The sequence below is a fragment of the Agelaius tricolor genome, unplaced genomic scaffold, assembly GCF_023055355.1.
Source record: "Agelaius tricolor isolate 1412-34295 unplaced genomic scaffold, bAgeTri1.0.p SCAF_119, whole genome shotgun sequence".
Classification (NCBI taxonomy): domain Eukaryota; kingdom Metazoa; phylum Chordata; class Aves; order Passeriformes; family Icteridae; genus Agelaius; species Agelaius tricolor.
In genome coordinates this window covers 205,715-233,640 of record NW_027269379.1, presented here as the reverse complement: position 1 = coordinate 233,640, position 27,926 = coordinate 205,715, and the positions used below count along the sequence as shown (strand labels likewise).

At 58.8% G+C, this 27,926-nt stretch overlaps 1 protein-coding gene across 2 annotated transcripts; it reads right to left on the bottom strand.

The window, feature by feature from the left end:
• Positions 1 to 331: 331 nt before the first annotated feature.
• On the bottom strand, positions 332 to 27,737 carry HIF3A (hypoxia inducible factor 3 subunit alpha). Of its 2 annotated transcripts, none has more exons than XM_071419970.1 (15): positions 27,337 to 27,737; positions 21,310 to 21,500; positions 18,619 to 18,755; positions 17,487 to 17,571; positions 14,244 to 14,356; positions 12,605 to 12,795; positions 10,678 to 10,784; positions 9,380 to 9,524; positions 8,358 to 8,482; positions 7,007 to 7,191; positions 5,383 to 5,430; positions 4,356 to 4,618; positions 3,912 to 3,984; positions 1,958 to 2,015; positions 332 to 1,218 (listed from the first exon to the last, which is right to left on the bottom strand). In XM_071419970.1, the coding sequence occupies exons 1-15, from the start codon at positions 27,453 to 27,455 to the stop codon at positions 1,178 to 1,180; spliced, it is 1,881 nt and encodes a 626-aa protein (XP_071276071.1). In that variant the 5' UTR covers positions 27,456 to 27,737; the 3' UTR covers positions 332 to 1,177. The 2 variants fall into 2 exon arrangements, with proteins under 2 accessions (XP_071276071.1, XP_071276072.1); XM_071419971.1 differs by lacking the exon at positions 27,337 to 27,737 and adding an exon at positions 26,905 to 26,963.
• Between the last annotated feature and the right edge of the window lie 189 nt (positions 27,738 to 27,926).

The window sequence follows — 27,926 nt, the reverse complement described above, 5'->3', positions numbered from 1 at the left end:
ACCCTCGGTGCTTTCAGAGCGCTTATGTGGGGGAGGGGATGGGGGGGGGTCGTACAGGGACCCCCCCCAAAAGCTCCGGGGTGGGGGAGGGGATGGGGGGGAGGGGAGGGGGGGTGTGCGTGTGGGTCCAGCGGCTCCGGGGGGGAGGGGGGGATTTGGGGAGGGGTCTGGGGGGGAATTTGGGGCGATTTTGGGGGTCCCAGGGGGCTCCTGAGGGGGTTTTGGGGGTCCTGGGGGGAATTTGGGGGCTCCCAGGGGGGATTTTGGGGATCTCAGGGGGATCCTGAGGGGTTTTTGGGGAGGCCTGAGGGGGATTTGGGGGGAATTTGGGGGTCCCAGGGGGCTCCTGAGGGGGGTTTTGGGGGTCCTGGGGGGAATTTGGGGGCTCCCAAGGGGGATTTTGGGGATCTCAGGGGGATCCTGAGGGGGTTTTTGGGGTAATTTGGGAGGATTTTGGGGGTCCCAGGGGGCTCCTGAGGGGCTCTCGGGGGTCCTGGGGGGATTTTGGGGGGGTCTTGGGGGTCTCAGAGGGGTCTTGGGGGTATTTAGGGGGTCCCAGGGGGGTTCCTGAGGGGCTTTTGGGGGGAATTTGGGATCCCGAGGGGCTCCTGAGGAGGTTTTGGGGGTCTTGAGGGGATTTTGGGGGTGTCTTGGAGAGGATTTTGGGGGGGGGGGGGGTCTTGGGGGTCTCCAGGGACTCCTGAGGCGTTTTTGGGGAGATTTTGGGGGGGTTTTGGGGGGATTTTGAGGGGATTTGGGGAGGGGTGGTCCCGGATTTGGGGAGGGGGGGGGGGGGGCGATTTCAGCCCAGCACCGAATTTTGGGGGGGTCGAGACCCCCCTAAAGCACCAAACTGGGGGTGTTGGGACCCCCCTAAAGCACCAAATTGGGGTGGGGGGGGGGGTCCCCAAAATTGGAATTTGGGGGGGGGGGGGTCCCTGAGGGGAGGATTTGGGGGTGGGGGTGGATAAATGGGGGGGGGGGGGGGGAAGGAAATTTGGGGTTATTTTGGGTGGGGGGGGTGTCAGGTGATGGCTTTTGGTGCAGCTCCCCCCCAAAAATGAGAATTTTGGGGGGGGTCACCCCAATTTTGGGGGTCCCAAAGCGAGGAGGGGGTTTGGGGGGGGGGGGTTCCTTGCTGGGTTTTTTTTTTTGGGGGGGGGTCCCCCCCCCCTCCTCAGGGACCCCCCCCGTGGGTCAGACCATCGGCCAGCAGCACTGGGGGGGGACACACACACAGCGATTATTGGGGTGTCCCCCCCTCCCCAAACACCCATTTTGGGGGGGTTCCTTTCAATTTGGGGCTCCCCCCCTTACCCCAATTTTGGGGTGTCCCCAACGCCCTCCCCCAAAATTTTGGGGTCCCCCAACCACCCCCCCCACCCCAATTTTGGGCTCTCCCAAGGTTCCCCCCCCCCCCACCAAAAAAAACCCAAAATTTGGGCCCCTTTTGGGACCCCCATTTTGGGACCCTCTCACTATTGGGGTGTCCCCCCCCCCAGTTTTGGGGTCTCCCCTCCCATTTTTAGGGTCTCCCCCCCATTTTTAGGGTCCCCTCATTTTTGGTGTCCCCCCACATTTTTGGGGTATCCCCCCCCCAATTTTTAGGGTGTCCCGCCCCATTTTTTGGGTGTCCCCTTCCCCATTTTTTGGGGTCTTTCCCCCCATTTTTTGGTCTCCTCCCCATTTTTTCCCCCCCCCCACATTTCTGGGGTCTTTCCCCCCCATTTTTAGGGCGTCCCTCCCCCCCCCCCCCATTTTTGGGGTCCTCTCCTCATTTTTAGGGTTGCCCCCCCCCACCTTTTTTTGGGTCCTTCCCATTTTAAGGGTCCCCCCAATTTTTAGGGTCTCCCCTCATTTTTAGGGTCTCCCCCTCCCATTTTTGGTTTCCCCCCCCATTTTTAGGGTCCCCCCCATTTTGGTGCCCCCCTCCCCAGTTTTGGGGTCCCCCCCTCACCCAGGGGCTGCTCCTGGCCCAGGCTCAGTCCTGGGGGGTCCCCACTCAGCAGCAGCCCCTGAGGGAGGGGGGGGGGACACAGGGGGTGACAATTGGGGACAGGACACGCTGCCACCCCCCCCCCCCACAATGGTGTGTGCCCGTGTCACCTCCCCCTCCCTTCCCAGGGTCCCCCAATGTCCCCCCCAATGTCCCCACCCTGTCCCCCACAATGTCCCCCCCAGTATCCCCTCAATGTCCACTCAATGTCCCCCCCAACGTCCTCTCAATGTCCCCTCGATATGACCCCAATGTCCCCCCACAATGTCACCCAATGTCCCCCTGCTGTCCCCCCAATGTCCCCTTGATGTCCCCTCAATATCACCCCAATGTCCCCCTCAATGTCCCCCCCAATGTCCCTCTCAATGTCCCCCTCGATGTCCCTTCAATATCACCCCAATGTCCCCCCCCAATGTCCTCTCAATGTCCCCCTCGATGTCCCTTCAATATCACCCCAATGTCCCCCCCAATGTCCCCTTGATGTCCCCCCCAAGGTCCCCTTGATGTCCCTTCAATATGACCCCAATGTCCCCCTCAATGTCCCCAATGTCCCCCCAATGTGCCCGCCTGGTCCCCACCCTGTCCCCCCCAATGTCCCCTCGATGTCCCTTCAATATCACCCCAATGTCCCCCCCCAATGTCCCCTCCCTGTTCCCCCAAAGTCCCCCCCAATGTCCCCCTGATATCCCCTTCATGTCCCCCCCAATGTCCCCCCCCAATGTCCCCCTGCTGTCCCCCCCAATGTCCCCTTGATGTCCCCTCAATATCACCCCAATGTCCCCGCCAATGTCCCCCCCAATGTCCTCTCAATGTCCCCCCAATGTCCCCTTGATGTCCCTTCAATATCACCCCAATGTCCCTCCCAATGTCCCCTCCCTGTTCCCCCAATGTCCCCCCCAATGTCCCCAGTGTCCCCCTCAATGTCCCCTCGATGTGCCCCCAATGTCCCCTTGCTGTCCCTTCAATATCACCCCAATGTCCCCCCTGTCCCCAATGTCCCCCTCAATGTCCCCAATGTCCCCCCAATGTGCCCGCCTGGTCCCCACCCTGTCCCTTTGATGTCCCCACCCTCAATGTCCCCTCCGCCATGTCCCCCCCAATGTCCCCCCAATGTCCCCCTGCTGTCCCCCCTGTCCCCAATGACCCCTGTCCCCTCAATGCCCCCAATGTCCCCTCAATGTCCCCAATGTCCCCCCAATGACCCCCCAATGTCCCCCCGTCCTCAATGCCCGCCCCTATCCCCCCAATGTCCCCATTGTCCCCAATGTCCCCAGTGTCCCCAATGTCCCCCCCAATGTCTCCAATGTCCCCCCCTGTCCCCAATGTCTCCTGTCCCCACAATGTCCCCCCTGTCCCCATTGTCCCCATTGTCCCCAATGTCCCCCCAATGTCTCCTCAATGTCCCCCTGCTGTCCCCGTCAATGTCCCCCCCAATGTCCCCCCAATGTCCCCTGTCCCCTCCATGTCCCCCCCATGTCCCCCCAGTGTCCCCCCATCCTCAATGTCCCCAATGTCCCCCCAATGTCCCCCCAATGTCTCCAATGTCCCCCCTGTCCCCAATGTCTCCTGTCCCCACAATGTCCCCCCTGTCCCCATTGTCCCCTCAATGTCCCATCCATGTCCCCCCAATGTCCCCTCAATGTCCCCCCGTCCTCAATGTCCCCAATGTCCCCCCAATGTCCCCTGTCCCCTCCATGTCCCCCCCAATGTCCCCCCAGTGTCCCCCCGTCCTCAATGTCCCCAATGTCCCCCCAATGTCCCAAATGCCCCCCCTGTCCCCAATGTCTCCTGTCCCCCCATTGTCCCCAATGTCCCAAATGCCCCCCCTGTCCCCAATGTCCCCAGTGTCCCCCCAATGTCCCCCCAATGTCCCCAATGTCCCCAATGTCCCCCCATGTCCCCCCCATTTCGGTACCAGCAGTTGGGGGTCGAGCTCCGCCCGTTTCAGGGGGGCCCCGGGGGGATCCTCCGGGCTCGGCTCCCGCGGCCTGGGGAACGCGTCAGGCCCCGCCCACTGGTGTGCAGGCCATGCCCACCCACACAGACCCCACCCACCACATGCCCCGCCCACAGCCACACCCATACAGGTCACGCCCACCCACCATTGAGACACCCGCACAGGCCACGCCCATCGGGCCACGCCCACACCCACACCCACACAGGCCCCACCCATCCACGCACCCAAACCTGCCCCGCCCACAGCCACACCCTCCCTGCATGCCACGCCCCCCAGTCATTTTCTCACAAGCCACGCCCCCTTAGAGACACACCCTCACAGGCCACGCCCTTTCCCAGACCACACCCACAGCCCCACCCAATCAAGCCACGCCCCGCATTAATTCACCCAAGCCCCACCCACCTCTTCCTAGCAGGGCGTGGCCGCGGGGCGTGGCCGAGGGCGGGGTCGCTGCCCCACCTCGGGAGGGCGTGGCCCGGCCGGGAAGGGGCGGGGCCTCGCCCGGGAAAGCTGCGGGCGCGGGGCCTCGTGGGCGGGGCCTCGGCCTTGTGGGCGGGGCCGGCGCGGCGCAGGCCCCGCCCCCTCTGGGGCTCGGCCCCGCCCAGCTGGAAATCGCCGTCCATGGGGATGTAGGGGGCGAGCATGGCCAGGTCCAGAGGGGGGGCCTGAGACACATTTGGGGTGCGGGGTCGCATTTGGGGTCACATTCGGGGTTTGGGGTCGCATTCGGGGTTTGGGGTCCCGTTTGGGGTTTGGGGTTTGCGGTTTGGGGTCCCATTTATGGGGTGGGATTTGGGGTTGGGATTTGGGGTCTCCTCCCATTTATGGGGTTGGGATTTGGGGTCTCCTCCCATTTTATGAGATCGGGATTTGGGGTGGGGATTTGGGGTCTGCTTCCATTTATGGGATGGGGTTTGGGGTCTGGGGTCGGATTTGGGGTCTCCTCCCACTTATGGGGTCGGGATTTGGGGTCCCCTTCCATTTATGGGGTGGGGTTTGGGGTCTGGCGTTCTGATTTTTGGGCTGGGGTTTGGGATTTGGGGTTCCCTCTCTCAGTTTTGGGTTCGGATTTGGGGTCTGGGGTTCCCTCTCTCATTTATGGGCTGGGATTTGGGGTTCCCTCTCTCATTTTTGGGCTGGGATCTGGGGTTCCCTCTCTCATTTTCGGGCTCAGATTTGGGGTCTGGGGTCCCCTCTCTCATTTATGGGCTGGGATTTGGGGTTCCCTCTCTCATTTATGGGCTGGGATTTGGGGTCTGGGGTTCCCTCTCTCATTTTCGGGCTGGGATTTGGGGTTTTCTCTCTCATTTTTGGGCTGGGATTTGGGATCTGGGGTTCCCTCTCTCATTTTCGGGCTGGGATTTGGGGTTTTCTCTCTCATTTTTGGGCTCGGATTTGGGGTCCCAGGGGTGTCCCCACCCCCCCTCACCTGCAGGGTGGTCCCGGGGCCGCGGCTCCCCCCAAAAATCTTCTGTACCTGTGTGGGGGCACAGGTGTGGGGGGCACAGGTGTGGGGGCTGGGGGGGGGGCACAGCCACCGACCCCAGAGCCCCCCCTGGAACCCCCCAGAAAAACCCCAGACCCCAAAGACCCCCCCAGGCAATCCCAAGACCCCCAGGACCTCCCCAAAACCCCCCCAGACCCCAAAAACCACCCCCAAACAAACTCCAAAACCCCATAAAACCCCCCAGGACCCCCCAAAAAACCCCCAGACCTCAAAGACACCCCCCAAACCACTCCAAAACCCCATAAATCCCCCCCAAAAAAACCCAGACCCCAAAACCCCCCCAGAACCCCCCCCGAAAAACCCCCCAGACCCTAAAACTCCCCCAGACCCAAACTCCCCCCCCAGAACCTAAAAACCACCCCCCACACAACTCCAAAACCCCATAAAACCCCCCCAGGACTCCCCCAAAAACCCCCCAGACCTCAAAGACCCCCCCCCAAACCACTCCAAAACCCCCCAGACCCCAAAACCCCTTCAGAACCCCCCCCCCCCGAAAAACACCCCCAGACCCAAAACTCCCCCAGACCCCAAAACTCCCCCAGACCCCAAAACCCACCCTCCAAAACCCCATAAAACCCCCCAGGACCCCCCCCAAAAAACCCAGACCCCAAAGACCCCCCCCAAACCTCCCCAGAACCCCTCCAAAAAACCCCAGACCCCAAAGACCCCCCCAGACCCCAAAACCCACCCCCCAAACAAACTCCAAAACCCCATAAAACCCCCCAGGACCCCCCCAAAACTCCTCCAGACCCCAAAGACCCCCCCCAAACCACTCCAAACCCCTATAAAACCTCCCCAAAAACCCCCAGACCCTAAAACCCCCCCCAGACCCCAAAGACCCCCCCAGACCCCAAAATCCACCCCCAAACAAACTCCAAAACCCCATAAAACCCCCCAGGACCCCCCAAAACCCCCCCCAGACCTCAAAGACCCCCCCAAAAAAACCCCAAACCCCAAACCCCCCCCAGACCCCAAAGAACCCCCCAGACCCCAAAACCCACTCCCCAAACAAACTCCAAAACCCCATAAAACCCCCCAGGACCCCCCAAAAACCACCCCAAACCACTCCAAGACCCCATAAAACCCCCCCCAAAATACCCCCAAACCCCAAAACCCCCCCAGAACCCCCCCCGAAAAACTCCCCCAGACCCAAAACTCCCCCAGACCCCAAAACTCCCCCAGACCCCAAAACCCACCCTCCAAAACCCCATAAAACTCCCCAGGACCCTCCAAACCCCCCCCCCAGACCCCAAAGACCCCCCCCCAAACCCCCCCAGAACCCCTCCAAAAAACCCCAGACCCCAAAGACCCCCCCAGACCCCTAAACCCACCCCCCAAACAAACTCCAAAACCCCATAAAACCCCCCACGACCCCCCAAAACCCCCTCCAGACCCCAAAGACCCCCCCAAACCCCCCCCCAGACCCCCAAACCCACCCCCCAAACAAACTCCAAAACCCCCCAAAAAACCCCCAAAATCCCCCCAAAATTCGCCTAAAAACCCAAAAAAACCCCAAAATTTCGGTCGTGCCCCCCCCCCCACTCACCGGGGAGGGGCTGCGGGGTCGCCGGGGGGGGGCGGGGGTCGCGGGGGGGGGGTCGAAGATGGGGGCGAGGAGCCGGACGAGCTCGGGGGAGCAGAAGCGCCGGGGGTCCCTCTGCAGGGCGGCCTCGGGCACGTGCGAGGGGCGCACGAAGGCCAGGACCCCCGGGACCCCCGGGACCCCCAGGTCTGGGGGGGAAAAACGGGGTGAGACCCCCGGAAAAATCCCCAAATTAACCCGGGACCCCCGGGACCCCCCGGGACCCCCAGGTCTGGGGGGGAAAAATCAGGGTGAGACCCCCGGAAAAATCCCCAAATTAACCCAGGACCCCCCGAAAAAACCACCCCGGGAACCCCATAAACAACCCCCAAAATCACCCCAAAAATCCCCAAATTAACCCAGGACCCCGGGACCCCCGGGACCCCCAGGTCTGGGGGAAAAACCACGGTGAGACCCCCGGAAAAATCCCCAAATTAACCCGGGACCCCCGAAAAAAACCACCCCGGGACCCCCAGGTCTGGGGGGAAATCACGGGGTGAGACCCCCGGAAAAATCCCCAAATTAACCCGGGACCCCCGGGACCCCCAGGTCTGGGGGGGAAATCACGGGGTGAGACCCCCGGAAAAATCCCCAAATTAACCCGGGACCCCCGAAAAAACCACCCCGGGAACCCCAAATATCACCCCAAAAATCACCCCAAAAATCCCCAAATTAACCCAGGACCCCCGGGACCCCCGGGACCCCCAGGTCTGGGGGAAAAACCACGGTGAGACCCCCGGAAAAATCCCCAAATTAACCCGGGACCCCCGGGACCCCCGGGACCCCCAGGTCTGGGGGGGAAATCGGGGTGAGACCCCCGGAAAAATCCCCAAATTAACCCGGGGACCCCCGAAATATCCCCAAAATCCCCCCAAAATTCCCCCAAATCATCCCAGAACCTTCCCCCCTAGACCCCCCAAATCCCCCCCAGGACCCTCAGGACCCCCCAAAATCCCTCCCCAGGACCCTCGGGACCCCCAAAAATCCCCCCCAGGACCCTCGGGACCCTCCAAGACCCCCCAAAATCCCCCCCAAAATCCCCCCCAGGACCCCCGGGACCCCCCCAAATCCCCTAAAATCCCCCCCAGACCCCCCAAAATCCCCCTAATTCCCCCCCCAGACCCCCCAAATTCTCCCCCAGGACCCTCGGGACCCTCCCCAGACCCCCCAAATCCCCCTAAAATCCCCCCCAGACCCCCCCAAATTCCCCCCCAGGACCCTCAGGACCTCCCCCAGACCCCCCAAAATCCCCCAAACTCCGCCCCCCCCCGCTCCCAGTCGCTCCCAGTCGCTCCCAGTCGCTCCCAGTCCGCACCCAGGCTCAGGTCCAGCACCGCGTCGGGCGGGGCGGGGGCGGGGGGCGGGGGGCGCCGCCCCCTCCCCAAATCGCGGCGCTGCGTCTGCTCCAGGGACAGAACCAGGCCCCGCTGCTCCACGCGGCTGTGCAGGGGATGGGGGCGTCGGGAGGAGACCACCCCCCAAAAAAGGGGTTTGGGGGGGTGGGGACCCCCAAAAAAGGGGTTTGGGAGGGAGGGTGGGGGAACCCCCAAATTGAGTTTGGGGGGGGTCCCGGGTGGGATTTTGGGGGTCATCACTGCCCCCCCACGAGAGGTTTGGGGGGTCTTCAATGTCCCCAATCCCCCCAATGTCCCCATGTCCCCAATGTCCCCCTAATGTCCCCAAATGTCCCTCAATGTCCCCCCAAAGTCCCCAATACCCCAAATCCTCCCAAAGTCCCCAATGTCCCCAAGCCCCCCAATGTCCCCCAAAGTCCCCCCAGTGTCCCCAACACCCCCAATCCCCCTGATTCCCCCAATGTCCCCAAATGTCCCAAATGCCCCCAATCCCCCCAATGTCCCCAATCTCCCCAACGTCCCCAATGTCCCCAATGTCCCCAATGTCCCGAACAACCCCAATGTCCCAAATCCCCCCAGTGTCCCCAATGTCCCCAGTCTCCCCCAATGTCCCCCAGTGTCCCCCACCTGAGCACGAAGTGCAGGCACATGATGCCCTCGGGCACCATGACCCCCAATGTCCCCAATCACACAATGTCCCCAATGTCCCCAATACCCCCAATCCCCCCCAGTGTCCCCAGTGTCCCCAGTGTCCCCAAATGTCCCCACCTGAGCACGAAGTGCAGGCACAGGATGCCCTCGGGCACCATGACCCCAATGTCCCCCCAGTCACCCCAATGTCCCCAATCTCCTGAGTGTCCCCAATGTCCCCAACGTCCCCAATCACCCCCAATCCCCCGAGTGTCCCCAGTGTCCTCAGTGTCCCCAGTGTCCCCAGTGTCCCCAATGTCCCCAGTGTCCCCAGTGTCCCCAGTGTCCCCACCTGAGCACGAAGTGCAGGCACACGATGCCCTCGGGCGCCGCTCGCCCCCCGCCCATGACGGTGGCCTGGGTCTGGGCCCACAGGAAGCCCCCGCGCTTGGCCAGGAACCGGTACTGGCTGGTGACAGCCTGGCCCTTGCTGAGCACTGGGGACAGCGGGGACACCGCGGGGGATTGGGGACACTGGGGGGATTGGGGACATTGGAGACATTGGGGACATTGGGGGTGTAGGGGACATTGGGGATATTGGAGGGACTGGGGACATTGGGGGTGTTGGCGATATTGGGGATATTGGGGGCATTGGGAGGATTGGGGTGGATTGGGGACATTTGGGGACATTTGGGGGCATTGGGGACATTGGGGGGATTGGGGGGGATTGGGGACATTGGGGGGATCGGGGACATTTGGGGGCGTTGGGGACATTGGGGACATTGGGGGGATTGGGGACATTGGGGGGATTGGGGGGGATTGGGGACATTGGGGGGATCGGGGACATTTGGGGGCATTGGGGACATTGGGGGGGATTGGGGACATTGGTGACATCGGCGGGGGATTGGGGACATTGGGAGGGATTTGGGACATTGGGGACATTGGGGACATTGGGGGGATTGGGGTGGATTGGGGACATTGGGGGTGTTGGGGACATTGTGGGGGATTGGGGACATTGGGGACACTGGGGACATTGGGGACACTGGGAGGGATTGGGGACATTGGGGGTTTTGGGGACGTTGGGGACAGTGGGGACATCAGGGACATTGGGGTGTGTTGGGGACATTGGGGACATCATTGGGGTGGATTGGGGACAGTGGGGACATTGTGGGGGATTTGGGACATCGGGGACATCGGGGGGATCGGGGATATTGGGGACATTTGGGGACAGTGGGAACGTTGAGGACGTTGGGAGGGATTGGGGACATTGGGGACATTGGGGACGTTGGGGACATTGGGGGGGTTGGGGATATTGGGGACATTGGGGGGGATTGGGGACATTTGGGGACATTTGGGGACATTGGGGACATTGGGGACATTGAGGGGACACTGTGGGGGGGGGGGACACCAGGGGGCATTTTGGGGTGTCCTGGGGACGATTTTGGGTTTCCCTGGGAGGATTTTGGGGTTCCCATGGAAATCTTCCGTTTCCCAGGAGGATCTTAGGGAGGTTTTGGGGATTCCTGGGCAGATTTTGGGTTTCCCAGGAGGATTTTGGGGTTCCCATGAGGATTTTGCTGTTCCCGAGGGGGCTCCTGGGGTTCCCGGGCGGGTTTTGGGGGTTCCCGGGCGGGTTTTGGGGGCACTCACGGGTGTGGACGCTGCGGCTCAGGGTGTTGGAGTCGAGCGCGTGCACGAACTCGTACAGGGAACAGCCCAGGAGCTCCTCGGGGTGGTACCCGGCCACCTCCCCGATCCTGCGCCCCAAAAACATCGAGGGGGACACCCCAAAATTATCGGGCGACACCCCAAAATTATCGGGGGACACCCCAAAATTATCGGGAATATCCCAAAAACAACGGGGACACCCCAAACATCCCGACATCACTGCGGCCCCGCGCCCCAAAATCCCATAAAGGACCCGGCCACCTCCCCGATCCTGCACCCCAAAATATCGGGGGGACCCCAAAATTATCGGGGGATACCCCAAAATTATCGGGAACACCCCAAAATTATCAGGAACACCCCAAAATTAACATGGGATACCCTAAAACTATCGGGGGATACCCCAAAATTATTTGGAATATCCCAACATCGCCCCAACCCCGCACCCTAAAATTATCGGGGGGGTGTCGAGTTTTTGGGGGATTTTTGGGATTTTTGGGGGGCCATTTTTATGGGGTGCAACGAGCTCAGAACTTGGGGGTCTCAGGGCTCTGGGGGTGCCGGGTTTTGGGGGGGTTAGTGGGATTTTGGGGATTTTTGGGGTGTGAGGGTTCGCACCGCAGGGCTGCCAGGTTTTGGGGGATTTTGGGGTTTTTTGGGGATTTTTGGGGATTTTTGGGCTGCTATCTTTGTGGGGTGTAAGGGGCTCAGAACTCTGGGATCTCGGGGTCTGGGGCTGCCGAATTTTGGGGGATTTGTCGGATTTGAGGGATCTGGGAGTGCCAAATTTAGCGGGATTTTTGGGGTGCATGAAATGCGCCCCAAACCCGGGGGTCTCAGGGGTCCCGGGGTGTCAAATTTTGGGGGATTTGTCAGATTTGAGGGATCTGGGAGTGCCAAATTTAGCGGGATTTTTGGGGATTTTTTGGGTGCTATCTTCATGGCATGAAACAGGCCCAAAATCCGGGGGTCCCGGGGGTCCCATGGGTGACGAATTTTGGGGGATTTGCCGAATTTGAGACATCTGGGAGTGCCAAATTTAACGGGATTTTTGGGGTGCATGAAACGAGCCCCAAACCTGGAGGTCCCGTGGGTCCCGTGGGTGCCAAATTTTGGGGGATTTGTCGGATTTGAGGCATCTGGGAGTGCCAAATTTAGCGGGATTTTTGGGGGATTTTTGGGGTGCATCAAACGCGCCCCAAACCCGGGGGTCCCGGGGGTGTCCCAGGGGTGTCCTGGGGTGTCCCGTGGGTGTCCCATGGGTGTCCCGAGGTGCAGAATTTTGGGGGATTTGTCGGATTTGAGGCATCTGGGAGTGCCAAATTTAGCGGGATTTTTGGGGGATTTTTGGGGTGCATGAAACGCGCCCCAAACCCAGGGGTCCCATGGGTGCCGAATTTTGGGGGATTTGTCGGATTTGAGGGATCTGGGAGTGCCAAATTTAGCGGGATTTTTGGGGGATTTTTGGGGTGCATCAAATGCTCCCCAAACCCGGGGTTCCCGAGGTGTCCCAGGGGTGTCCCGTGGGGGTCCCGTGGGTGTCCCATGGGTGTCCCGAGGTGTCGAATTTTGGGGGATTTGCCGAATTTGAGACATCTGGGAGTGCCAAATTTAACGGGATTTTTGGGGTGCATGAAACGAGCCCCAAACCTGGAGGTCCCGTGGGTCCCGTGGGTGCCAAATTTTGGGGGATTTGTCGGATTTGAGGCATCTGGGAGTGCCAAATTTAGCGGGATTTTTGGGGGCATCAAACGCGCCCCAAACCCGGGGGTCCCATGGGTGCTGAATTTTGGGGGATTTGTCGGATTTGAGGCATCTGGGAGTGCCAAATTTAGCGGGATTTTTTTTGGGGATTTTTGGGGTGCATCAAACACTCCCCAAACCCGGGGTTCCCGAGGTGCCCCCCTCGCACCTGTCGTCGCAGTAGGTGAATTTCATGTCCATGGAGTGGCGGGTGAGGACGGTGCCCGAGCCCAGCGGGGCCTCGATGGCGCCGGGGTGCGCGATGGCCTCGCAGATCAGCACCAGGCACCGCAGGGGGGGGTCCCCGCCGCCCCCCGAGCCCCCCGGGTACGTCCGCATGTGCCCGGCGCAGTGCAGGACCTGGGCAGGGGGGGGGATACCCAAAAATGTCCAAAAATGTCCCTGGGGTTTGGGGTTTAGCCCAAAAAACCCCGGAAATGCACCAAAAACCCCTTGGGGTTTAGCCCAAAAAACCCCAGAAATGCACCAAAAAACCCCTCGGGATTTAGCCCAAAAAAACCCGGAAATGCACCAAAAAACCCTTGGGGTTTAGCCCAAAAAACCCCGGAAATGCACCAAAAAAACCCCTTGGGGTTTAGCCCAAAAATGTCCCGGGAGTTTGGGGTAGAGTCAAAAAAACCCCCGGAAAGGCGCCAAAAAAAATCTCGGGGTTTAGCCCAAAAAACCCAGGAAATGCATCAAAAAAACCCATCGGGATTTAGACCAAAAATGTCCCTGGAGTTTGGGGTTTAGGTCAAAAAAACCCCGGAAATGCACCAAAAAAACCCATCGGGGTTTAGCCCAGAAATGTCCTGGGAGTTTGGGGTTTTAGCCCAAAAATGTCCCTGGAGTTTGGGGTTTAGGTCAAAAAACCCCGGAATTGCGCCAAAAAAACCTCAGGGTTTAGCCCAAAATAACCCTGGAGTTTGGGGTTTCAGCTGGAGTTTGGGGTTTCAGCCCAAAAATGTCCCTGGAGTTTGGGGTTTAGCCCAAAAAACCCCGGAAATGCACAAAAAAAACCCCTCGGGATTTAGCCCAAAAATGTCCCTGGAGTTTGGGGTTTAGGTCAAAAAACCCCAGAATTGCACAAAAAAAACCCATCGGGGTTTAGCCCAAAAAACCCCGGAAATGCACCAAAAAACCCTTCAGGATTTTGACCAAAATAACCCCCAAAAACTGTCCCCCAATGTCCCCAATGTCCCCAATCCCCAAAATGTCCCCAATTGCCCCAAAATGTCCCCAACATCCCAAATGTCCCCAAATGTCCCCAAATGTCCCCAAATGTCCCCAAATGTCCCAAATCCCCCCAGTCCCCAAAATGTCCCCAATGTCTCCAATCCCCCCAATGTCCCCAAATGTCCCCAATTCCCCCAAATGTCCCCAACCCCCCCAATGTCCCCAAAATGTCCCCAAATGTCCCCAATTCCCCCAAATGTCCCCAATCCCCCCAATCCCCAATGTCCCCAAAATGTCCCCAAATGTCCCCAATCCCCCCAATGTCCCCAAAGCCCCAAACATCCCCAGTGTCCCCAATCCCCATTGCCCCCAAAATGTCCCCAAATGTCCCCAATCCCCCCAATGTCCCCAATGTCCCCAACCCCCTCAATCCCAACGTCCCCAAGGTCCCCAACCTCCCCAAATATCCCCAAAATGTCCCCAAATGCCCCCAAATGCCCCCAAAGTCCCAAATGCCCCCAAATGCCCCCAATGCCCCCAATGCCCCCAAATGTCCCCAATCCCCCCAATATCCCGAATGTCCCCAAAGCCCCAAACATCCCCAAAATGTCCCCAAATGTCCCCATCCCCACCTTCCAGGAGGCCGCTTTGAGGTTGAGGCAGCGCCCGCGGCCGCTCAGGGTGCTCTTCATGCGCAGGGAGAAACTGCGGCCCGAGCGCTCCCCCCGCCGCTGCCGGGGACCCCCTGGAATTGGGGAGGGGTCCCGGGGGTCAGGGGGGGTCAGGGGGGGTTCGGGGGTCCCAGGATTTGGGGGGTTTTTGGGGTTTTTTGGGGTTTTTTGGGGGGTTTTTGGGGGTTTTGGGTGCTCTTCATGCGCAGGGAGAAACTGCGGCCTGAGCGCTCCCCCCGCCGCTGCCGGGGACCCCCTGAAATTGGGGAGGGGTCCCGGGGGTCAGGGGGGGTCAGGAAGGTTTGGGGGTGCCGGGATTTGGGGGGTTTTTGGGGTTTTTTGGGGGTTTTTGGGGGGTTTTTGGGGGTTTTTGGTGCTCTTCATGCGCAGGGAGAAACTGCGGCCTGAGCGCTCCCCCCGCCGCCACTGGGGACCCCCTGAAATTGGGGAGGGGTCCCGGGGGTCAGGGGGGGGTTTTTGGGGTGAATTTGGGGAGGGGTCTCAGGGATATTTGGGGCGAATTTGGGGGTTTTTTGGGGTTTTTTTGGGTTTTTTTGGGGGGTATTTTGGGGGTATTTTTGGGGTATTTTTGGGTATTTTTGGGGTATTTTTGGGTAATTTGGGGAGGGGTCTCAGGGATATTTGGGGTGAATCTGGGGAGGGGTTTCAGGGATATTTGGCGTGAATTTGGGGAGGGGTCTCAGGGATATTTGGGGTATTTTTGGGGTTTTTTTGGGGGGTATTTTTGAGGTATTTTTGGGGTATTTTTGGGGTATTTTTTGGGTAATTTGGGGAAGGGTCTCAGGGATATTTGGGGTGAATTTGGGGAGGGGTCTCAGGGATATTTGGGGTGAATTTGGGGTATTTTTGCGGTATTTTTGGGGGTATTTTTGAGGGTATTTTTGGGGGGTTTTTGGGGTTATTTGGGGAGGGGTCTCAGGGATATTTGGGGTGAATTTGGGGAGGGGTCTCAGGGATATTTGGGGTATTTTTGGGTTTTTTTTTGGGGGTATTTTTGGGGTATTTTTTGGGGTATTTTGGGGGGTTTTTTGGGTATTTTGGGGAGGGGTTTCAGGGATATTTAGGGTGAATTTGGGGAGGGGTCTCAGGGATATTTGGGGTATTTTTGGGGTATTTTTGGGGGTATTTTGGGGGGGTTTTTTTGGTAATTTGGGGAGGGGTCTCAGGGATATTTGGGGTGAATCTGGGGAGGGGTCTCAGGGATATTTGGGGTGAATTTGGGGAGGGGTCTCAGGGATATTTGGGGATATTTGGGGGTTTTTTTGGGGGTATTTTTTGGGGTATTTTTGGGGTATTTTTGGGGTATTTTTTGGGTAATTTGGGGAAGGGTCTCAGGGATATTTGGGGTGAATTTGGGGAGGGGTCTCAGGGATATTTGGGGTGAATTTGGGGAGGGGTCTCAGGGATATTTGGGGTATTTTTGGGGGTTTTTTTGGGGGTATTTTGGGGGGTTTTTTTGGTAATTTGGGGAGGGGTCTCAGGGATATTTGGGGTGAATTGGGGGAGGGGTTTCAGGGATATTTGGGGTGAATTTGGGGTATTTTGGGGGGTATTTTTGGGGGTATTTTTGGGGTATTTTCGGGGTATTTTTTGGGGTTTTTGGTTAATTTGGGGAGGGGTCTCAGGGATATTTGTATTTCTGGGTATTTTTGGGGCGTTTTCAGGGGTTTTTGGTTAATTTGGGGAGGGGTCTCACCCTGCCGCGGGCCCAGCACGTCGTGCAGCTCCTCGTGGTCTCAGGGATATTTGGGGTGAATTTGGGGAGGGGTCTCAGGGATATTTGTGGTTCTGGGGTATTTTGGGGTATTTCTGGGGTATTTTGGGGGATTTTTGGGGTATTTTCGGGTGTTTTTGGTTAATTTGGGGAGGGGTCTCACCCTGCCGCAGGCCCAGCACGTTGTGCAGCTCCTCGTGGTCTCAGGGATATTTGGGGTGAATTTGGGGTATTTTTGGGGTATTTTTTGGGTATTTTTTGGGTAATTTGGGGAGGGGTCTCAGGAATATTTGTGGTTCTGGGGTATTTTGGGATATTTTCGGGGGTTTTTGGTTAATTTGGGGAGGGGTCTCACCCTGCCGCGGGCCCAGCACGTCGTGCAGCTCCTCGTGGTCGCAGGGATATTTGGGGTGAATTTGGGGTATTTTGGGGTATTTTCGGGGGTTTTTGGGTAACTTGGGGAGGGGTCTCAGGGATATTTGTATTTCTGGGTATTTTTGGGGCGTTTTCAGGGGTTTTTGGTTAATTTGGGGAGGGGTCTCACCCTGCCGCGGGCCCAGCACGTCGTGCAGCTCCTCGTGGTCTCAGGGATATTTGGGGCGATTTTGGGGTATTTTTGGGGTGTTTTCGGGGGTTTTTGGGTAACTTGGGGAGGGGTCTCAGGGATATTTGTATTTCTGGGTATTTTTGGGATATTTTTGGGGTGTTTTTGGTGAATTTGGGGAGGGGTCTCACCCTGCCGCGGGCCCAGCACGTCGTGCAGCTCCTCGTGGTCTCAGGGATATTTGGGGTGAATTTGGGGAGGGGTCTCAGGGATATTTGTGGTTCTGGGGTATTTTGGGATATTTTGGGGGGTTTTTGGGTAATTTGGGGAGGGGTCTCAGGGATATTTGGGGCAAATTTGGGGTATTTTTGGGGTATTTTTTGGGGTATTTTTGGGTAATTTGGGGAGGGGTCTCAGGGATATTTGGGGCGAATTTGGGGCGATTTTGGGGTGTTTTTGGGGTATTTTCGGGGGTTTTTGGGTAACTTGGGGAGGGGTCTCAGGGATATTTGTATTTCTGGGTATTTTTGGGGCGTTTTCAGGGGTTTTTGGTTAATTTGGGGAGGGGTCTCACCCTGCCGTGGGCCCAGCACGTCGTGCAGCTCCTCGTGGTCTCAGGGATATTTGGGGTGAATTTGGGGTATTTTTTGGGTGTTTTCGGGGGTTTTTGGGTAACCTGGGGAGGGGTCTCAGTGATATTTGTATTTCTGGGTATTTTTGGGGCGTTTTCAGGGGTTTTTGGTTAATTTGGGGAGGGGTCTCACCCTGCCGCGGGCCCAGCACGTCGTGCAGCTCCTCGTGGTCTCAGGGATATTTGGGGTGAATTTGGGGAGGGGTCTCAGGGATATTTGTGGTTCTGGGGTATTTTGGGGTGTTTTTGGGGTATTTTTGGGGGGTTTTTGGGTAATTTGGGGAGGGGTCTCACCCTGCCGCGGGCCCAGCACATCGTGCAGCTCCTCGTGGTCGCAGGGGTGCACGAAGTCGAACACGCTGTGCCCAATCAGCTCCAGCTGGGGGGGCAGCAAAATTGGGGGGGGGGCACGGCCCATTTTGGGGACCCCCCCCCATTTGGAGACCCCTCCCCAATTGGGGACCCCCCCCTGAAAAATTTTGGGGACCCCCGTGAATAATTTGGGGACCCCCGCATTGGGAACCCTCCCCACCATTGGGACCCCCCCCAGCAGAATTTGGGGACCCCCCCCAGGCAGATTTTGGGACCCTCCCCAACAAATTTTTGGGGACCCCCCCGTCAAATTTTTTGGCCCCTCCCAGGCAGATTTTGGGGACCCTCCCGTCAAATTTTTGGGACCCTCCCGTCAAATTTTTGGGGTCTCCCAGGAAGATTTTGGGGCCCCCCCGGCAAATTTTTGGGGTCTCCCGATGGATTTTTGGGGCCCCCCCAGGCCGATTTTTGGGCCCTCCTTGAGAGATTTTGGTGCCCCCCCAAAGAGATTTTTTGAGTCTCCCCCGCCAGATTTTGGGGTCCCTCCCAGACAAATTTTGGGGACCCCCCGGCAAATTTTGGGGGTCCCCCAGACAAATTTTTGGGGCCTCCCCCAGACAGAATTTGGACCCCCCCCAAGCAGAATTTTGGGGCCGCCCCAAAGGGATTTTCTGAGTCTCCCCCGCCAGATTTTGGGGTCCCCCCTGGACGAATTTTGGGGCCCCCCGGCAAATTTTTGGACCCCTCCCCGACAAATTTTTGGGACCCCCCCAGGCCGATTTTTGGGGCCCCTCCCGGCCGATTTTTGGCCTCTCCTTGAGAGATTTTGGGGCCCCCCAAAGGGATTTTTTTGAGTCTCCCCCGCCCGATTTGGGGGACCCCCCCCGTCAAATTTTTGGCCCCTCCCAGGCAGATTTTGGGGACCCCCCCGGCAAATTTTTGGGGTCTCCCGATGGATTTTTGGGACCCCTCCCAGGCCGATTTTTGGGCCCCTCCTTGAGGGATTTTGGGGCCCCCCCAAAGGGATTTTTTTGAGTCTTCCCCGCCAGATTTTGGGGTCCCCCCCAGACGAATTTTGGGCCCCCCCCGGGGTATTTTGGGGCTGCCCCCGTACCTGGCTGAGCCCCAGCAGGCGGCTGACGTTCTCGGACAGGTAAATCATGTCCCCGCCCTCGCTCAGCACCATCACGAAGCCGCTCAGGGCCTGCAGGTAGCAGCCGTCCACAGCCTCGGCCGCCGCCGCCCACGCACCTGGGGGGGCGTCAGGGGCACCCCGAAATCAGGGGGGGGTCGGGGGGACCCCAAAAGGGTCGGGGGATCCCCAAAAGGGTCGGGGGTCTTGGGGGGTAAAGGGTTAAACCCGGCCCCTCCCCATGGTTGGGACCATTCAGGTGCTTGGGGAGGGGTTTGGGGGAGATTCAGAAAGGGTCTGGGGGCGTCAGGGGGACCCCGAAATCATGGGGGGGTCCCCAAAAGGGTCGGGGGTCTTGGGGGGTTGAGGGTGAACCCAACCCCGACCCTTTGGGTGTGGCTGTTCAGGACTCTCAGGGGGGATTTCAAAGGGTCTGGGGGATTTTGGGGGCGTCAGGGGGACCCCGAAATCATGGGGGGGTCCCCAAAAGGGTCGGGGGTCTTGGGGGGTAAAGGGTTAAACCCGGCCCCTCCCCATGGTTGGGACCATTCAGGTGCTTGGGGGCTTTTGGGGAGGGGTCTGGGGGCGTCAGGGGGTCCCCAAAAGGGTCGGGAGGGTCCCCAAAAGGGTCGGGGGTCTTGGGGGGTTGAAGGTGGATTTGGGGGTCCCAATGACGATTTGGGGGTTCGAGGGATTTGGGGTTCCCGGTGGGGTTTTGGGGTCCCGATGAGGATTTTTGGGGGGTCCCGATGAGGATTTGGGGGTTCCTGGTGAATTTGGGGGTCCCGATGAGGATTTGGGGGGGGGGGGGTTCCCGGTGGGTTTTGGGGTCCCGATGAATTTGGGGGTCCCGATGAGGATTTTTGGGGTGATTTTGATGAGGATTTGGGGCTGGGATCCCGGTGGATCTGGGGAGGTTCCCGAGGGATTTTGGGGGGGATTCCCGGGGTTTTTGGGGTCTCCCTGAATTCGGGGGTGGTCCCCGGTGTTTTTTGGGGTTCGGGGCCGTTTCGGGGGGTCCCGATGAGGATTTTTGGGGGGTCCCGATGAGGATTTGGGGGTGGATTTGGGGCTGGGATCCCGGTGGATCTGGGGTGGTTCCTGATGGATTTTGGGGGGGGTTCCCAATACGGATTTGGGGTTCCCGGGGGGTTTTGGGGTCTCCCTGAATTCGGGGGTGGTCCCCGGTGTTTTTCGGGGTTCGGGGGCGTTTCGGGGGGTCCTGGTGAGGATTTGGGGGTGCTTCTGATGAGGATTTGGGGATGTTCTTGATGAGGATTTGGGGGTGGGATCCTGGTGGTTCCCAATGGATTTGGGGGGGATTCCCGGGGGTTTTTGGGGTCTCTGTGAATTCGGGGGTGGTCCCCGATAAATTTGGGGTTCGGGGCCGTTTCGGGGGGTCCCGATGAGGATTTGGGGGTGATTCTGATGAGGATTTGGGGCTGGGATCCCGGTGGATCTGAAGAGGCTCCCGATGGATTTTGGTGACGCTCCCAATGGGGATTTTGGGACGGTTCCCGGTAAGAATTTGGGGTTCCCGATAAATTTGGGGTTCGGGGCGTTTCGGGGGGTCCCGATGAGGATTTGGGGGTGATTCTGATGAAGATTTGGGGGTGGGATCCCGGTGGATCTGGGGAGGTTCCCGATGGATTTTGGGGGGGTTCCCAATACGGATTTGGGGTTCCCGGGGGGTTTTGGGGTCTCCCTGAATTCGGGGGTGGTCCCCGGTGTTTTTCGGGGTTCGGGGGCGTTTCGGGGGGTCCCGGTGAGGATTTGGGGGGGGTCCCGATGCAGATTTGGGGGGTCCTGATGAGGATTTGGGGGTGGATTTGGGGCTGGGATCCTGGTGGTTCCCGATGGATTTGGGGGGGATTCCCGGGGGTTTTTGGGGTCTCCCTGAATTCGGGGGTGGTCCCCGGTGTTTTTTGGGGTTCGGGGCCGTTCCGGGGGGTCCCGATGAGGATTTGGGGGTAATTCTGATGAGGATTTGGGGCTGGGATCCCGGTGGATCTGAAGAGGTTCCCGATGGATTTTGGTGACGCTCCCAATGGGGATTTTGGGACGGTTCCCGGTAAGAATTTGGGGTTCCCGATAAATTTGGGGTTCGGGGCGTTTCGGGGGGTCCCGATGAGGATTTGGGGGTGATTCTGATGAAGATTTGGGGGTGGGATCCCGGTGGATCTGGGGAGGTTCCCGATGGATTTTGGGGGGGTTCCCAATACGGATTTGGGGTTCCCGGGGGGTTTTGGGGTCTCTGTGAATTCGGGGGTGGTCCCCGGTGTTTTTTGGGGTTCGGGGGCGTTTCGGGGGGTCCTGGTGAGGATTTGGGGGTGCTTCTGATGAGGATTTGGGGATGTTCTTGATGAGGATTTGGGGGTGGGATCCTGGTGGTTCCCAATGGATTTTGGGGGGGATTCCCGGGGGTTTTTGGGGTCTCTGTGAATTCGGGGGTGGTCCCCGATAAATTTGGGGCTCGGGGCCGTTTCGGGGGGTCCCGATGAGGATTTTTGGGGGGTCCCGATGAGGATTTGGGGGTGGATTTCGGGGTGCGATCCCGGTGGTTCCCAATGGATTTTGGGGACGCTCCCAGCGGGGATTTTGGGACGGTTCCCGGTAAGAATTTGGGGTTCCCGATAAATTGGGGGTTCGGGGGTGTTTCGGGGGGTCCCTGACCGGCGGCCAGCAGGCGCTGCACGCGCAGGTAGCTGATGGTCAAGCGCATGATGGAGGCTTTGTCCAGGTGGGCGCTGACGCCGCGGGCGAAGGGCAGAGCCAGCGCCAGCTGCCCGAACACCTCGGCCTCGCGGCTGCGCCGGCACCGGGCGGCGTCACGGGAGCGCTCCCGGCGGCCCTCGGGGGTCGGCCTGGGGGGACCCCGACATTCAGACCCTAAAACCACCAAAAATCCCCAAACGGAACCCCAAAACTGCCCCTGTACACCGAAAACCCCAATGGAGAACCCCAAATCATCCCCCAGTGATCCCCACTCTGTCACGGGAGCGCTCCTGGGGACCCTCAGGGGTCGGCCTGAGGGGGACCCCAACATTCAGACCCTAAAAATGCCCCTTTATGGCCCAAAAATCCCAAAAATCCCCAATCTGAACCCAAAAACCTGCCCAGAAATCAGCCCCCAGTGATCCCCACCCTGTCCCAGGAGCGCTCCTGGAGCCCCTCGGGGGTCGGCCTGAGGGGGACCCCAACATTCAGACCCTAAAATCCCCCGTTTATACCCTAAAAATCCCAAAAATACCCAAAGGAAACCCCCCCAAAAACCCTCTCTTTATAACTAAAAAATCCCCCAGTGATCCCCACCCTGTCCCAGGAGCGCTCCCGGGGACCCTCGGGGGTCGGCCTGGGGGGGACCCCAACATTCAGACCCTAAAAATGCCCCTATATGGCCCAAAAACCCCAAAAATCCCCAAACTGAACCCAAAAAAGCCTCTCTTTATAACCAAGATTCCCCTGGACTCTCCCAAAACATCCCCCAGTGAACCCCACCCCACTCCCAGGGCACCTCAGGGGTCGGCCTGAGGGGGACCCCAACATTCAGACCCTAAAACCACCCGTTTATACCCCAAAAATCCCAAAAATCCCCAATCTGAACCCAAAAACCCCAATGGAGAACCCCAAATCAGCCCCCAGTGATCCCCACCCTGTCCCAGGAGCGCTCCCGGGGACCCTCGGGGGTCGGCCTGCGGGGGACCCCAAAATTCCGACCCTAAAATCCCCCGTTTATACCTTAAAAATCCCAAAATCCCTAAAGGAAACCCCAAAATCCCCAAACGGAACCCAAAACCCTCCCAAATCAGCCCCCAGTGATCCCCACCCTGTCCCAGGAGCGCTCCCGGGGCCCCTCGGGGGTCGGCCTGGGGAGGACCCCGACATTCAGACCCTAAAAACGCCCCTATATGGCCCAAAAATCCCAAAAATCCCCAAAGGAAACCCCCCAAAAAAACCCTCTCTTTATAACTAAAAAATCCCCCAGTGATCCCCACCCTGTCCCAGGAGCACTCCTGGGGACCCTCAGGGGTCGGCCTGGGGGGGACCCCAACATTCAGACCCTAAAAATGCCCCTATATGGCCCAAAAACCCCAAAAATCCCCAAACTGAACCCAAAAAAGCCTCTCTTTATAACCAAGATTCCCCTGGACTCTCCCAAAACATCCCCCAGTGAACCCCACCCCACTCCCAGGGCACCTCAGGGGTCGGCCTGAGGGGGACCCCAACATTCAGACCCTAAAACCACCCGTTTATACCCCAAAAATCCCAAAAATCCCCAATCTGAACCCAAAAACCTGCCCAGAAATCATCCCCCAGTGATCCCCACTCTGTCCCAGGAGCGCTCCCGGAGCCCCTCGGGGGTCGGCCTGGGGGGACCCCAACATTCAGACCCTAAAATCCCCCGTTTATACCCCAAAAACCCCAAAAATCCCCAATCTGAACCCAAAAAACCCCTCTCTTTATAACTAAAAAATCCCCCAGTGATCCCCACCCTGTCCCAGGAGCACTCCTGGGGACCCTCGGGGTCGGCCTGGGGGGGACCCCAAAATTCAGACCCTAAAACCACCCCTATATGGCCCAAAAACCCCAAAAATCCCCAAACTGAACCCTAAAATCCCCTTGTGTAAACCCCAAAATCCCAAATCCCACATTCCCATGTGTTCCCATCATCCCATATTCCCATTTTCCCCATTTTTTCCCCATTTTTCCCCATTTTTCCCCCTTTATTCCCAATTTTCCCCCCTTTATTCCCAATTTTCCCCCTTTTTTCCCCCAATTTTCCCCCTTTTTTCCCAATTTTCCCAATTTTTTCCCCATTTTTCCAGGATTTCTCATTTTCCCATGATTTCCCACCTGCTCCCGTTCCCATTCGTGTTCCCACCATCCCAAATCCCAATTTTCCCCATTTCCCCCCATTTTTTCTCTCTTTTTCCCCTTTTTCCTTATTTTCCCCCATTTTCCCCCATTTTCCCCCCATTTTTTCCCATTTTTTCCCATTTCTTTCCCATTTTTTCCCATTTTTCCCTGTTTTCCCATTCCTATTCGTGTTCCCACCATCCCAAATCCCAATTCCCCCCATTTTCCCCCATTTTCCTCAATTTTTCCACATTTTCCCCCCATTTTCCCCATTTTTCCACATTTTCCCATGAATTCCCATCTCTTCCCATTCTCTTGTGTTCCCCCCATCCCATATCCCAAATTTTCCCCCATTTTTTCTCCTTTTCCCCCCATTTTTTGTGGTTTTCCCCATTTTTCCACAGTTTTTCCCCATTTTCCCCCCAATTTTTCCCTACTTTTCCCAATTTTTCCCCATTTTTCCAGGATTTCCCATCTTTTTCCATGATTTCCTGTGTCTTCCCCCCATCCCATATCCCAATTTTCCTCATTCTTCCCCCATTTTCCCCCCATTTTTCCCCCATTTCCGCCCATTTGCTCCCTTTTTTTTTTTTTTTTGGGTTTTTTTCCCATTTTTTCATATTTTTCCCCATTTTTTCCCCCATTTTTTCTCGGATTTTTTTCCCATTTTTTCTCGGATTTTCCCCATTTTTTCACGGATTTTTCCCATTTTTTCTCGAATTTTCCCCATTTCCCCCCCATTTTTTCTCGGATTTTCCCCATTTTTTCCCCATTTTTTCTCGGATTTTCCCCATTTTTTCACCATTTTTTCTCGGATTTTTTCCCATTTTTTCTCGGATTTTCCCCATTTTTCCCCCATTTTTTCACGGATTTTTCCCATTTTTTCACGTTTTTTCCCCATTTTTTCGCTGTTTTTCCCCGTTTTCCCAGGATTTCCCATTTTCCCGTGTTTTTTCCGTGCCGTGGGGCCACCCCCGTGCCCATCCCAGCCTGAGCTGTCCCCGTTGCCCCCCACCCCAAACCCCCATTTTTCCCCATTTCTTCTCGGGTTTTTCCCATTTTTTCTCGGATTTTTCCCATTTTTTCACGTTTTTTCCCCATTTTTTCGCTGTTTTCCCAGGATTTCCCATTTTCCCGTGTTTTTTCCGTGCCGTGGGGCCGCGCACGTGCCGATCCCAGGACGGGCTGTTCCCGTTCCCTGTTCCCGTTCCTGTTCCTGGCTCCGAGCCCGGGGGGCCGCGGCCGGGGGAGCTCGGGGGCCCCCGAAGGGGGCGTGGCCATGCAAATGCATGGTGATTTATGCAAACGAGGGGGGCGGGAGTGCGCGGGAATGGGAGCGGCAGCGGAATGGGACTGGGACCAGTACCGGACTCTGAATGGGACCAGTGCAGGGTCCAAACTGGGACCAGTGCAGGGTCCAAACTGGGACCAGTATAAGGCACAAACTGGGACCGGTACAGGGTCCAAACTGGGACCAGTGCAGGGTCCGAACTGGGACCAGTAAAAGGCGCAAACTGGGACCAGTAAAAGGCGCAAACTGGGACCAGTACAGGGTGCAAACTGGGACCAGTACAAGGCACAAACTGGGACCGGTAAAAGGCACAAACTGGGACCAGTGCAGGGTCTGAACTGGGACCGGTACCAGGCACGAACTGGGACCAGTACAGGGTCTGAACTGGGACCAGTACAGGGTCTGAACTGGGACCGGTACAGGGTCCAAACTGGGACCAGTTCAGGGTCCGAACTGGGACCAGTAAAAGGCGCAAACTGGGACCAGTATAAGGCACAAACTGGGACCAGTGCAGGGTCCGAACTGGGACCAGTGCAGGGTGCAAACTGGGACCAGTGCAGGGTCTGAACTGGGACCAGTGCAGGGTCCGAACTGGGACCAGTGCAGGGTCTGAACTGGGACCAGTAAAAGGCGCAAACTGGGACCAGTACAAGGCACAAACTGGGACCAGTGCAGGGTCCAAACTGGGACCAGTAAAAGGCGCAAATTGGGACCAGTGCAGGGTCTGAACTGGGACCAGTACAGGGTGCAAACTGGGACCAGTGCAGGGTCCGAACTGGGACCGGTACCAGGCACGAACTGGGACCAGTACAGGGTCTGAACTGGGACCAGTACAGAGTCCAAACTGGGACCAGTTCAGGGTCCGAACTGGGACCAGTATAAGGCACAAACTGGGACCAGTACCAGGCACAAACTGGGACCAGTACAAGGCACAAACTGGGACCAGTACCGGTCGTTAACTGGGACCAGTACCACGCACTAAATGGGACCAGTACCAGGCACAAACTGGGACCAGTAAAAGGCACAAACTGGGACCAGCACCAGGCACAAACTGGGACCAGTAAAAGGCACAAACTGGGACCAGTACCAGGCACTAAATGGGACCAGTACCGGTCGTTAACTGGGACCAGTAAAAGGCACAAACTGGGACCAGTAAAAGGCACAAACTGGGACCAGTACCAGGCACAAACTGGGACCAGCCCGTGTCCCCCACGTGTCCCACTCGAGGCCACCCCCATCCCACCCCGGGACCCCCCCCCGACACTTTTGGGGGGTCCCTGAGCCCCCCCCCGGGTGCCACGTGGGACCGACCCCCCCCCGCCCCCCCAATCCGGGGGTCCCACCCCGATCTGGGACCCTCCCAAAGTCCCCAAAAAGTCCCCAAAAAAGTCCCCAAATTCCTCCTGTGCCCCCCCCTCAGGAGCAGCTCCCGGTTGAGGGGAGGGTCCCGACCCCCCCCGGGACCCCCAAACCGACCCCGGGACCCCCAAACCGAACCCGGGACCCCCAAACTGACCCCGGGACCCCCAAACCGACCCCGGGACCCCTCCCCAATTTCCGATCCCGCCCCCCCCGGGGGTCCCGGTGCTTGGACACCCAAAGGGGGGCGGATCCCGCCTCCCCCTCCCCCCAATTCCTGCTCCGGGACCCCCCAAATTTACCGGACCCCCGCCCCCCCCGAGGGTCCCATTGCCGGGACCCCCCCCCCAGGACCGATCCCGCCCTTTCCGGGGGTCCCGGGACCCCCCAAATTTACCGGACCCCGCCCCCCCCGAGGGTCCCATTCCCGGGACCCCCCCCGGGACCGATCCCGCCCCATTCCGGGGGTCCCAGACCGGACCCCACCCCCTCGCTGGCCACTCCGGGACCCCCCCCCCGGTAATTCCAGCCCCGGGACCCCCCCCCCCAAACCGAGTCCCGCCCCCCCCGGGGTCCCAACCGCGGGACCCCCGCCCCGGCGCCGACCCCGCCCCTCCCGGGGGTCGCATTCCCGGGCCCCGCCCCCCCCGGGGGTCGCGTTACCGGGACCCCCCCGTGCCCGGTGACCCCTCCGGGACCCCCCCCGGGGGTCTGAGCCCCGGGACCCCTCCCCAAAAGCGCCGCGCCCCCCCCCCTCGTACCTCGGCCCGGGCCGCCCGTCCATGGCCGCCGCTGCCGCGCCCTCCGCACCCACCGCGCCGAGCCCCCTCCTCGGCCACGCCCCCTCACACAGGCCACGCCCCCCCCTGCGGGACACGCCCCTCACTCACACACCCCCTGCGGGACACGCCCCCTCCCCGAAATGCCACAGCAGGACACGCCCCCCCTTGTGCACACGCCCCTTTAGGGAACGCCACGCCCATTTCCAAACAAACCGCGCCTATTTTGTGGCCACGCCCCATCCATTACTAAGACACGCCCATATTTGGACACGCCCCATTTAAGACCGCACCCATTTTAGACACGCCCCAATAAAACGCCCTTTCCATATGCCACGCCCACTTCCTGACCACGCCCATCGATCCCGCGCACGCTTTTGTGGGCGTGGTCTGATCCCGACCACACCCCCTTACCTGGAAACCGCCAAGCCCCCGCGCAGACCACGCCCATCCGGTAATGAAATGTCCCGCTCATTTCTTTGGCCACGCCTCCTTTTGCACGTGTCACTCAATGCTCCTGAGGCCACGCCCATAAAACGCAGGCCGCGCCCACAGGGAGCCCCAAAATTCCCTTTGAGCTCCCCCCGAATTAACCCTGAGCCCGCGACCCCTCCCCAAATCCACTTTGGGACACCTAAAATTTCCTTGAGACCCCCAAAATCGCCCCAAATATCCCAACATCCACTGTGACCCTCAAAATACCCCAAAATTCCCTCCGGGACCCCTCAAAATCCTTCACAATATCCCCAAATTCACTCTGGGACCCCCAAAACCCCTTCTAGCACCTCCAAATCCTCTCTGGGACCCCCAAATTCCCCCCGGGACTCCAAAACCCCCCTGAATTCCCCCAAATTCCCCTCAGGCACCTCCAAATTACCCTCCGAGACCCCCCAAAATGCCTCAAAATATCCCCAAATTCACTCTGAGACCCCCAAAACCCCTCTAGGACCCCCAAAACCCCCTGAATTCCCCAAATCCCTTCTGAGACTCCCAAAATTGCCCTC